This window comes from Piliocolobus tephrosceles, chromosome 1 (assembly GCF_002776525.5).
Source record: "Piliocolobus tephrosceles isolate RC106 chromosome 1, ASM277652v3, whole genome shotgun sequence".
NCBI lineage: Eukaryota > Metazoa > Chordata > Mammalia > Primates > Cercopithecidae > Piliocolobus > Piliocolobus tephrosceles.
Window position 1 is genome coordinate 92,142,205 of NC_045434.1, and position 12,185 is coordinate 92,154,389.

At 51.6% G+C, this 12,185-nt stretch overlaps 1 protein-coding gene across 1 annotated transcript; it reads right to left on the reverse strand.

Moving 5' to 3' along the window:
- Positions 1 to 31: 31 nt before the first annotated feature.
- UBE2Q1 (ubiquitin conjugating enzyme E2 Q1) lies at positions 32 to 10,574 on the reverse strand. Its single transcript, XM_023213858.1, has 13 exons — positions 10,089 to 10,574; positions 7,739 to 7,843; positions 7,305 to 7,409; positions 6,609 to 6,659; positions 4,507 to 4,647; positions 4,207 to 4,291; positions 3,875 to 3,935; positions 3,564 to 3,654; positions 3,390 to 3,448; positions 3,240 to 3,288; positions 2,869 to 2,964; positions 2,410 to 2,476; positions 32 to 1,938 (listed from the first exon to the last, which is right to left on the reverse strand). The coding sequence occupies exons 1-13, from the start codon at positions 10,413 to 10,415 to the stop codon at positions 1,907 to 1,909; spliced, it is 1,269 nt and encodes a 422-aa protein (XP_023069626.1). The 5' UTR covers positions 10,416 to 10,574; the 3' UTR covers positions 32 to 1,906.
- Positions 10,575 to 12,185: the final 1,611 nt, after the last annotated feature.

The following is a 12,185-nucleotide window of genomic DNA, read 5'->3' on the forward strand; positions in this document are numbered from 1 at the left end:
GTTTCTTCAAATAATTTTATTAGAGCCAAACTATTTAAATAATTTTATTTGTTTCATCCTTTGGTAGATGAGAAAAATACATTACAAAATACATTATACAGAAGACAGCTCACAGTACACATTACTAAAAACACAATCTACATTCCAGCCAGGGCTGGTAGTAAGTTCAGAAGAAAGCCACAGAGGCCTTGAAAACCAGATTTCAGCTCTATGGAATGAATTTTCCTCTTATGTCCCGTCTTTATCTCAACCTCAGCATATGTTTTATTAGCACCCCTAATTATGTGGGTGTGGGTAGGGTTAGAGCAGCATTGAGTGGGACTGGTGGACTCCCCATCCACCTAAAGCAGCAAACATTAAAAGTCCCTCAAAAGAAAAGGGGTGGGGGAGGGGAAAGAATGGCCAATGTGAAAATTGCCATGTCTCAAAGCATTACAGAACTGCTCTAGCATCCTGCAGTTCCCAGGCAGCTGTCCCAAGTCTGGGTTTTCTGAGACTTGGGTCTTCACTTGGCCATCCTTGGCCTCTGTCATTTCAATCTTTATGAGAGCTGCTGGCATCGTAGGTCCTAAGAGGCTGTCTCAGTCCCAGAGCAAGCTTATAGACAAAGCGATACAGGCAGCACCCGCTAGATGCAAAGTCATGCCCAAACTTTTACAACAGCAAGTACATACAACACAGCACTGACAGTTCCATCTCAGTACAGACTCCCCACCTCACCTTCCCTTCCTGGATGTTCCTGAGCCTGGGATGAGGACACAGGTGTATAGAACAACCCCCGCTTAAAATGCTAACCCTTTCTAGTAGGACCCACCTAGGGGGAGTGGCTTGAAAGAATCCATAATTTCCCAAGCCAAACAACTTCAGAGCTACACCTGTTCTTTTTGATAAAGCCAAATGAAGCAAGAGAGGAAGGTGAGCAGAGCTTACCAATGATCACCATCCGGTGCTGGTTAGAAGCCACTTTCCAGGAGAGGAACCAGTGAACAGCGAAGAGTTGCAGCCACACAGCTGAGATCAGAAAAGACCACATACACACTTGGAGACTGTGTCCCCATCCCCACTCAATTCATTCAAAAGGAATTCTACGAAGCAGCCTCTTGAGCCTCATTTTCTTTTTCCCAGAAATTTGAAAACATCTGTGACTAGAAAAGTAGTCCTAAGAATTAACACCATCGTTTCAGCCTACCACATTGTAGTTTGGCAGGCCAGGCTCTGCATTCCAAGGGGGCAAGTGCTGGTTGCTCCAGAGGCCTTGAGGAGAAATCTAGGGGCAGACCAGGTGCGTGCTTCAGCTCCATGTTTCTCTTGCTTTAGCAGCAAAACGCAGCCTCTCATCTCTACCAAAGCAACAGTGGACTCGTACCCCTCCCCACCTCCCAAGTAGTTCAGGGGATGGGGTGGGATGTGCGAATAAAAATAAAGATGAGTCAAGACCACCATCTTCAAATTAACAAACTGTAATTGTTTTCCCAAAGATACATTTTTTTCATACACATCCATCATACACTGTAACCAAAAAAAGCAGTGTACATGAAATAAGAGAAAATAAATTAAAAATCCATAGCATAGGTAAGGAGGCTCTAGTCTGGAGCACAGCTGAGTTTCCAGCAATATAAGGAGGCTCGAAAGTTTCTTTTATAAGAATGCCTGCTAGCAAGGGTTCCAGCAAGGTGGTTGGTTGGTCTGTAAGTCAGTCTTGAGTACTTGAAACAGTTCTGTGTTTGTTTTTTTTTTTTTTTCCTTAGCGTTTAGAATAGCCATCATTGTCCTGCAATAGGCAGAGCTATCACGTCCAGGAAAAATGAGGGAGGGAACCACAGAGGCAGCGTGAGATCCAAATACAGCATTCAAAGGTAATTGGTCCAGTGGTGCCTGGGGAGGGAGGAAGGGTGATACTCCAGGGTTAGCCGTCTTCCTTTGGGGGTGTGTACCAGCCTGCAAAGAAATGGAACGGTCAGTGAGGTGGAGGTTCAGGCCCACCCTCCCTGTCCTGCCCCAATCCCTGACGACGTCTCCAGTGTCAGAGGTAAGAGGATGTTGGGGAGGGCTATGCTGTGTGGGGGAGAGGTGTATGGGAAGCTGAGAGCCTGAATACCTGGAGATGAGAAAGAAAGGGGAATGATGTGCCCAACCTGAGATAATGGGGGAGTTAGATGAGCCGTTTCAAAAGGTGGTCAAGAAGTGGGTAGCACCAAGTTTATCGGTGATATGATCATTTTGGTGTGTTTCTGGAAGAGGTTGTGAACGTTAGCCACCGCCAGTCCCTCCTGGGAGAACTGGGGCAGGTGCTGTGTTAACTGGTGGTTGAATATCAGAAACCCAGAAGGGGTTCTTGCTCTGTGGCTGGACGTGAAAACCTGGGCGTGGCAAGTGACCGAATCTCCTGAGTCCTGGCTCCAGCCTCACCGTTTTTTTCGTGGATCTGCACCAAGGACTTGTAGGACTGCTGTGCTCTTGTCAGACTGTATTGAGACTGGGAGGAGGAAGCCACCAGATCAGGCCATGGCCAGCTGTGGCCTTATTGCCCCTCACCACCTGCAGGCTGTCACCCAGAGACCCCGGAGTCCCAGCTCCCAGCACTGTGGTCTAGTAGAACACTAAGTACCCTCCACCTGGGAGGTCCGTTGGGGGCATAATCCCATCGTCTTCCTTCTCCAGACCGGCACCCTCCCAAAAGTCCTAGGGGTGCCCCTAGGGGCCAAGGCACAGTTGTTCCACTGTGGGGACCCTAGGCCCTCTCATCCAATGCCACCAGTCCAGAGGCCTGATGCTCATTCCTCTAAAGAAGGTAGCCTTGGCCTGCTAGTGGCCCCAAGTGTACTTGGCTCCACCCAGCCCCACCGGCCCCAGGGCCAGGATCCTTACTTTGTTGGCTCCAAACTGCACTCGTGCTTTCCCCTTCACCAGTGTGGCACTGATCTGCATGATCACTGACTCTATGGAGTAGGCACTGCTCCAGCCCTGGGTGGAGGGAGGGACAAGGCAAGCAGGTCCGGATGGAGCTTCCAGAGAAGCCTCACGCTTGTCCTCTGGGCAATCAGCTGTGTCTATAGGAGGGCTCTTGCCCTTTGCCCCCAGCACTGCCACCACCTGTCTTTCTGGATCAGTGGGTGCAGACCCAGCCCAGCAGAATGAAAGGGCCACATCATGCCTATCATCCAGCCTGCAGAGGTTTATGCTGTAAAGCTCAGCCAATCCCCCGCCAGGCTGGCCTGGCCAAGGAGAGGCAGGCTCACCTGTTTGGTGAGAAGTTCCATGCAGATGGCCCCTCCGCCCAGAACATACCTGCATCAGAAAGGTTAGTCAGCTGTGCCTGACAAAAGCTCCAAGTCTCTTCCCCACCCTCTGCCAGAGGAGATGCCCTCTTCTGCATGCCAGCCACTCACCCTCCAGAGAGGACTGGAGACACAACCCTGACAAATGGTGGGTCAAAGGGAAAGTTATCCTGAGAGAGACAGAGAGATGACAATCAGGGGAGGGAGGCCAGCATCCTCCACAGGACTGTCAGGCAGGCGGGGCAGCCTAGGCCAGAGGGAGACACTGGAAAGGAAAAGCCTTACTTTAAAGGAAAAGTTAAGTAGGATGAAGTCGGCTCCTTCTTTCTCTTTGAGGATCTGGAGATCGTTGTGCAAAGCGCTGTCCTGGTCAACTCTAAGAAGCAACAAGCCTAGGCTCAGATGCCTGGTTCCAGCTCAGGAGCTTCATAAGGGCGCCCCTGCCCTGGCTGGCAGCAGACCACCAAACCACTGCCCATACCCACTCCGGGACCCTGAACGAAAATGCTGGATGGGGCTGCCCTGGAGATCCCACCACAGTAGCCCCACTCATACTCCTCCTCAACTTCCTCTCCAATCCCAGAGTCCCCACTCACTTGAGGAGTTTGACATTCCAATCATACAGACTGTCATTCACGAGTTCGACTGCATAGTTTCCTGGAAGGAGGGAAAAGATAGGTGTTAGTAGGATGGTCCAGGTGGTGAGTGGATTCTAATGCAGACCCCTTTCCCAGACTGAGAGAAAAAGATCAACAGCTGTAGGTTCACCACAGATGGACATGCAACCAAGCCACTGGCTTGAGGAGCTCCATTCTTGGCCTAAAAAGTTCATAAGCAGTCCTGGACCCCAGAATCTCTTGGGCCCCTTGCCACCATACCCTTCTTTATGGGTGACTCCTGTGCAGGCCCCTCTCTGGGGCAAACTCACCGCCTTTGAAACTCTGTGATCGGTATATATCCCTGAGCTCCTTCATCAGCCGGTCAGTGGCCTGCACCGAGCCAGACACTGCACCCTGTGAGGGACAATGACACGAACATTCCTTGGTCGTGTGGTTTGTAAACACACGTTAGACCTTAGGGGCAGTCTGGCAGCTTGCCCAGGATTTAAGGAAGGATTAGGCACACCCCAAAAAAGGAGTCTGCTCTCCATACTGAGATGCGATGGCCTACTACTTCCCAGCCATTTCCCACCAACCCCTTCACCAGCCTCTCTCTAGAAGGCACGTACATTTAAGTAATCTTGCCTCTGGTTCTTTTTAATTTTCTCTAGGATGGCCAAGTTTTCTTTTCCAATGCCATCATCTTCAGATTTCTTGCCCTCAGCTGGCTCTTCCTCTTTCATTTCATAGTGATCTAAGTCTTCTGTGTCCTGGGGGAGGTGTGGGGTGAGAGTGAAAAGAAAAGGAAAAAAACCAACACAGGTTAGAGAATGACCACCACCTTCCCAGTCCCATTTGGCGAAGAGCCAAAAGTTAAGGTGCAGCAGTCCATCTAGCAAGTCTTATTAACACAACACGCTTCCCATTTTTAGAACAACTTCCAGCCCCATTCCCCCCATAGTCTAAAGGATTAAGGCAAATGTCTTCTTCAGCTCTCAAGCTACAGCAAAGACTTAGGAAGCGAGCAGAGCTGCAGCTGAGACCGAGGCAGGGACTTAGCCCTCTTGTTCCCTGGACTGACCCTGCTCCAACTGTTCCTGAAACTCCCTTGGCAGCAGAAACTCTTCCCTAATTCCTAGCAGAAATGACTTGGGCCTGACCCTGTGACTCAAAGCTCATGTTTCACCAGGTGACTATTGCACCCGGGAGTTCTCAGGGCCCCAAGCCTAAAAGAGCAACCCGGATCATTAAATCTCCTCTCCTCGCTACAAATGGAGGGCATGAAGCAGGTATGCAGAGGCACCCACTGCCAGATGGAAATGAGAAAGGATGTCCAGAGAGATACATGGAAGAGGTCAAGAACAGAATTAGCCCCTTATTCATCCTGCTTTAAGTGAGTAAGCAGCTAGCCCACTGAGTATAGGGGAGGAGGAGACCCTATCTAGGGTTCAGCCCCTCAGCCAGATGTTGGGGGTGTGGCCCAGAGGGCTGTCCACTGTCTGGGAGGAGTAAATTTCATGTCATCAGCCCTTTGCCAGTCTCAAGAACCTTGCAGGGTTATAGACTCTGGGATATTAACCTAATGTTAGGAAATAAAAGTAATCAGAGTGATCTCCCCATTTCTGGCAGGACATACCTAATTATTACATCAGCAGGTAATGTGTACTGAGTGTTTATTACATGCCAGGTTCTGTCCTAGGTGCTACACATACTAGCTCATTTCATTCTTACCACCACCACTCATTATTCTATCATTATCCATTTTACAGATGCGGAAGCTGAGTCTAGTGAGGTTGCTTATCGTGCCCAAAGTCACAGAACTCTTAGCAGAGCTAAGATTCAGTCAAGTTCTGTCTAGCTCTAAATCTCAAATTCCTAACCATGATTTTATATTCTGTACAAGTATGTTTTTAGAGAATATATCAGATAGATTGTTTAGCACTTATATATCGTCTGAAGTATTTTACATATAACACCTCATTTAATCTCAAGACAACCATATGTACTAAGTATTATAATCCTACTTTGTAAGTAAGACAACTAGGCCGGGCACAGTGGCTCACGCCTGTAATCACAGCACTTTGGGAGGCCGAGGTGGGCGAATCACAAGGTCAGGAGATCAAGACCATCCTGGCTAACACGGTGAAATCCTGTCTCTACTAAAAATACAAAAAATTAGCCGGGCGTGGTGGCGGGCGCCTGTAGTCCCAGCTACTAGGGAGGCTGAGGCAGGAGAATGGCATGAACCCAGGAGGTGGAGCTTGCAGTGAGTGCAGATCACACCACTGCACTGCAGCCTGGGCGACAAAGCGAGACTGCCTCAAAAAAAAAAAAAAAAAAAAAAAAGAAAACTGTAGCTTAGTGAGATTACATAAAATTCCTCAATTAGGATAGCTAGGATACAAACACAGGTTTGTTGGACTCCAAAGTCATTTGAAATTAACTTACCCAGTATTTGGTTTGAACCACGTTGCACCTGTCTTCAGTGGCTGGATATGGGTGCCCTGTCTCCTCTACTACACTGGCTATTCCTCCCTCCGGGTCAGTAAATCTGTCTTTATTTCTTTCATATTTTTCTGTCTCCAGTTCTAGACTGGAGTTCTGGATATGGATGATCAATTCCTTTGGTATTTTTCTCTCTCCAGTTCCAGACTGGAGTTCTGGATATGGGTGATCAGTGCTGCTGACTGAAAGAGCTTCCAGCCAATGCCACCTCAGGGGGCAAGCCTACCTCAGGCATCTCCTCATCTTCATCTTCTGAAGACACGTCTTCCTGTGTGCACTGCAGCGGGGAGGGGAAAGACAGAGATCAGAGCCCCAGTGGCTTGCTACAATGCAGCCTCCAACCTACTCCCCTGAGTCCCCAGGTCTGGAAGCTGTGTGCCTGCCTGTAATGTTGCCAGTCTCTCCACCAGCCAGATCTGAGTGGAAGCAACAGCCCAGGGAATGGCTTTGCTACCAGCCCATTATTTTTCGCCTATCACTGCCAAAGAATAAAAGAAAAGCAAAATGGCTGTCTCTGTCACCCACCTCATAAATCCCAGTTTAATTTTCCTAAGAACCCCTCCTTTACTTGATCTTCTTTAGACTGATATTGCATTCTTGGTTCTCACTAAGGGGCCTGGGTCCCCAGTGGCCACCAACTGTTATTGCTAAGATAATGGTAAAAATTCCCCTGCTCCCTTTCAACATTTGGGATGCTGCCTGTGAGAGTGAGTTTTGATATGAGAGATGAAGCTACCAGTGCCCCATTTAGCAAGAGAAGATTCCCATCTGGAGAAGAACGAGGGTGAGAGTCATAAGACATGTTTGTTTTTGGGAGCTGGTGGGGATGGAGAAAAACTACTGCAGATTTGTCTCAATTATTTACTGAGTACTCTGTGGGGCAACTCTGCACAACAGGGCCCAAGGCTCCTCAGCTGCTCACCTGCTCTGCTGGCAAGGGTTGATCCAGCATCTCCACATCTGGATGCTGAGGGAGGTTATAGAGTTTACACAGGTCGGAGATGATCCTCTTCAGATGCTGCAATAGCTACAGGTAGGGGAGCACAGAGATATCAAATACTCCTTCCCTCTCCAATCTGGACAAGTGCATGGATGAGCTCTTAGTTCAGGCCCCACACCAATACCTAGTTTTCTAAGCCTTATGGGCCATGTGGCGGTGGGAATGAGTCTCCTGATGGACCAATCCTGGGGCCGGTGCAGGGTCTCCCTCTGGATTCGGTAAGCAACTCCCCTGAGACACTGTACCCTAAATGTTGAGCTGTGTACCGTCCACTTTTCAGGATCCCTTTCACAGGATGCTTTTGTGGCATGGGCCTCATAGGAACAAAATGCACCCCTACCCTGTGGCCCCCTCACCAGAGTATTCCCTTTCTTTATGTCCACCAGCCTCTCCAAGACAGCAGCCAAGTTAGGGTCATCAGACTCCACCGACCAGATGGGGGGCACAGCAGGATATGACTCCTGAAGGGAAAAGAGCAACAAGAGCAATCAAAATGGGTGATTCTGGGAAAACCCAAATTTTGCCTGTCCTCTTCCCCCCAAGACTTCTAGCCCCTTTTCTTCCCACCCCCACCCCCTACACACACATAAAAGCCCAACTCAGGTCAGCATCTAACCAAGCAGCTTCACAACAAGAAAAACAGTCCCTGGGATGACCCTTTCCAAGAAGCAGACTGGAACCTTTTCTTTCTTTCCTCGAGAGTACAAACCAGGAAACCTAGCACAGCCAAACTTAGTAACAGCGGAGGGGGATTCCTCATCTCCTGCACTGCCTATACAAGTTCTAGACTTCAAGTTCTCCCTCGACCCAGAACAGAGTCCTCCAAGCTTGCTTTTCAGACTCCAGAATGGGCTGAGGAAGGGATCACCTCATCACCATGGCACTGAAGTGAAAAAAGCAGAGTTCTGTAGGAAAGCATAAAAACTAGACTGTATCTCCAGAACCCAAGAGGAAAAGGGTACTGGCAAGAATCTACTCACACCGCTCCCAGAAGAGCCCCTCAAAGACCAATTCTCCCCACCTCTCCCTTGGGAACCTGCCACCTTCTCAGTCCAGGCGTGGGCTGTAGGGCTCCACATGGCAGGCTGGGAGAAAGCCTACGCTACTGACATTCCCAGCATTCCTGAGCCACGGTGCCAAATGCAGCCTGACCAGACTCCCCCTCTGCCCAAACCAAGGGGGCTAGTTTAGGCCAAGTATCCTTTATAGCCATGGGGAGTCTGGCTGAGGACCCCCTAAATTTAACTTCCTGCCAGGGACAAAAGCAGTAAATGGCCTCTGGCAACAGAAAGAGCAGCTGGATGGGGGCAAACCTACCCTTAAGGAATTAGAAGCTTAATTCAGGAACAAAATTAACTCTTGAGGTTCCCACACAAGCCAGGGAAACCTTATCCACCTCCACTGGGTATCTTAGCATTGTCATGACTCTAATCCTCAATGCTGAAGGCAAAATAATTATCAAAGATGCCCAAGTCTTCACTTGACTAAGCCACTCCCAGTCCTTCAATTTTAAGTTTCTAGCAGGAAAAGAGAAAGGAAATGAAAGAGAAATGGGGCATATGAGTTTTGGTGGGGCACCAATCAATCCAAACTGAGGCTTTACCTCACCAAACCTTAACCTGGTCTGATGGAGAAAACGGACAGAAAACACCATGTAAGTTGAATTCAGTTCTCCAAGTAGCAGAGAATTCACAACTCTGCCTTTCCCCAGGCTACTCCGATTAGGTCTGCCTGCTTGGATGAAGTACTGTCTGCTAGCATTTCAGCTACTGCTCCGGTAGAGAGAATACCATCACAGCAGGTAACACCAACCAATGTAAGTGCTATACCATGCAGTACCAGACATTCCCAAATTAGCAGAAGCCAATTCTCTATTCAAGGGATGTCTGAGGGTAGATCAGGCAGGAGACATGTAAGGTGTATGCCTAGGATGGAATGACGCTCACAGGGGAGAAATGGAACTGTTACTGCCTAGAATAAATGGGGGGAGCGCTGGCACATCACATCACTATCATTACCAGGAAAAGCAACAACCCAGGGCAAATGGACATATCCACAGGGAACAGGGAGGGGAGTGGCAGAACTGCTACCAGCTGAGGCAAAAAGAGAAGAGTTAGAGGTTACACCAGAAAGAGAGAATTAAAAGGAGAGAAGGAAGAGGAGTCAACGAACTGCAAACTATCACTTGGTGAAGTTGAGAGAGCAAGAGGGGCTGCCTGAGGGATGCCTAGGCGGGGATCCCACAGGTGGCAACCTCCTAAGTCAGAGGTACTACTGAGAAGGGGGAATCACTGAAATGTGCAGAGGGTTTCAGGCCAGGTCTTTGCAGCTGGGATCAGTGCCGAGGCCTAATATCATGAAATAAGAGTAAGGGGAAGAAAGGCGTATTCCTAGGTAGCAAGGTAAAGTTGTGGAGTAGCCAAAAAGAGCCAAAATCGTGAACCTTGGGATGGTGGGTGGGTTCGTGAAAACGGGTAGTCTAAGCGCCATATGTCGGGGTGTCCCTCACTATCGGGGTCAATGGTAGAGATTCTGGGTGCACCGCATAACCTCTAGCAGCAGAAACAAATGTAACCTGGAGAGAAAGAGCTGAGCCCTGAGAGGGGCTTCGGCCTCCCAGGTCCTTCAAGAGCAAAAAGCTGGATGGAGTGATCCTGGGTCCCTGACAAGGGGCCCCCACAGAGGGGCACGAAAGGGGGTCCTCACCGTGATGTTGCAGTGGATGCGGACAGGATCCCCAGGCACCGACCCCCGTGGAGGGAGATGCGGTCCGGGCGCGGCCCCCGCCCCGGCCCCTCCGGCCCCAGCCAGCAGGAACTCGCAGCTCAGCTCGTCCAGGCAGGCGCTGGCAATGCGGAAGCGCTCGTGGCCGCGGTGGAAGATGGACTCGAGCAGCTTCAGCTCTCGCCTCAGGCAGGGCCCCGGCCCCGGGCCCCCCCCTGGGCCGCCCCCGGCCCCCGGCGCCGCCCCCTGGCCCCCCAGCTGCTGCCCCGGCCCCGGCTGCTGCTGCCCCTGCGGCTGCGGCTGCTGCATCCTCCGCTCCGCTCCGCTCCGGGGCCGGCGGGCCGGGAGCCTCCGGCCTCCGCTCCGGGCTCCGCCGCCGCCGCCGCCGCCGCCGCCGCGGTCCGCACTTCCTGATCCCCCCTTCGCCAAGATGGCGCCGCCGCCACCTCCGGGACAGGCCCCCCCCCCCCCCCGCCGGCCCCCCCCCCCCCCCCCCCCCCCCCGGGCCCCCCCCCCCCCCCCCCCCCCGCCCCCCCCCCCCCCCAGCCGCCGGAAGCCGCGCGCCCCTCCTCCTCCTCCTTCTGGGCGGCCCCGCCTCCGTCCCCTCACGTGACTTCCCTGCTCTGGCCTCCTCCACGTGATCTCTCCGTCTTTCCCGCCCCCCTGTTCTCGCCTGCCACCCTCCACATGTGACCCGGGGTCTGGGGCTTGCCTCTGTGAGCGCCTCTGCGCGTGTTTGCGTACGTCGTGCGTGCTTGCGCGCGGCGCCCCTTTGCCAGCGCTCCCCTCTCACGTGACCCGGCGCCGCGTGCTCCCAGGGGCTACCCGCGCAGAACGCTGTTTCCTGCCTCGGGCCCCGCTTCCCCCGCCCCCCGAGCCGTGGCGAGCGTGCCCGGCGCTCCATGGACAGAGAAGAAAGAAGTGCGGTCTTCGCCGTGCAGTCTGTATCCCGCGCCCCCATGCTAGTCTTCGGCGCAGGATACCGGAGCCTCTGCTCCCCGTGGGGGTGGGCATGCGGCGTCTTCATACTGAGGGGTGTGTGGTCGGGGTAGAAGCCGGGGACCGGAATGCAAGTGGCGGGGATTCTCGTCCCAGCCCTTTCTCTGATGGCGTTTTGTGACCTTGGGTTAACCACTTTCCCGCCAAGTCTCAGTTTCCTCATCTGTACAATGGCTCTCATGAGGATGATACCTGTTTTTCCTATTTCCAGGGAGGGATTCGATTAGAGGACGCCATAAAATGAGGAATGATAATAGATCACTGTTCGATTATGTACAAGTGTTAGTCAATATCTGGCCTTTCGCGCTTTTCAGACCCCATGGGTCTGGACGAGGTTGGGGGAAGGACAGCATGGGCTTCCTCTACGGAGTCATGGAAGGGTGCTGACTCGGGTGGACCCCATTACCTTTCCTAGGCCTAAATGGCTAATAATACCTTGTCGCAGAGGTCCTGGCAGTTGCCGGAGTAGGTAGTGCCTCCGGACCCTCGCTAGGTGGCACTATCACAAAGGACAAAGCTGGCTGAAGCTACAGAAATCCCGAGCTGGTGTTCGTTTGCCAAGGGCAGGTGTTGTTAGCCTGTGGTAAGGCCTGGTCATTTCTGCTGGGCCAACTCAGCCCTTACACCACTGGCCGGATTGCCCACTTTCTCTCCCACTTGGACTAAAATAAGCTAGCCTTTGCTGAAAGACTCTTCAGTTGACTCTGCAGAGGCCTCCTTTGGTCAAGTTGGGGTATGGATATTTAAAGATGATTACGGTTACGGTCTGCTCCTGGTCTTCCTGGGGCCATTTGTCTGGTTTGGGTAGCCTGAACAGTTCATTACATGTTGACTTTGTGTCTGTATGTGCAAGCTGAAAGCATAAAAGGCTGTGGTAGGAATTCCTGTTTATTATTTCCTGAGCGAAGGTGTTTTGCAAATCTTAAAATATATATATATATTTTAAGACAGGGTCTTGCTACCTCGCCCAGGCTGGAGTGCAGGGGCACAATCTCAGCTCACTGCAGGTTCGACCTCCTCAAGGAGGCCTCAAGCTATCCTCCCACCTCAGCCTCCCAAGTAGCTGGGATTACAGGTGCG

Coding starts and splice junctions, on each gene's coding strand:
- UBE2Q1 (XM_023213858.1), bottom strand. CDS start 10,415: ATGCAGCAGCCGCAGCCGCAGGGGCAGCAGCAGCCGGGGCCGGGGCAG. Junction 6,660..7,304: donor AACCCTTGCCAGCAGAGCAG/GTGAGCAGCTGA, acceptor TCCCCGCTGCAG/TGCACACAGGAAGACGTGTC. Junction 2,965..3,239: donor TGGAACTTCTCACCAAACAG/GTGAGCCTGCCT, acceptor CCCTCCACCCAG/GGCTGGAGCAGTGCCTACTC.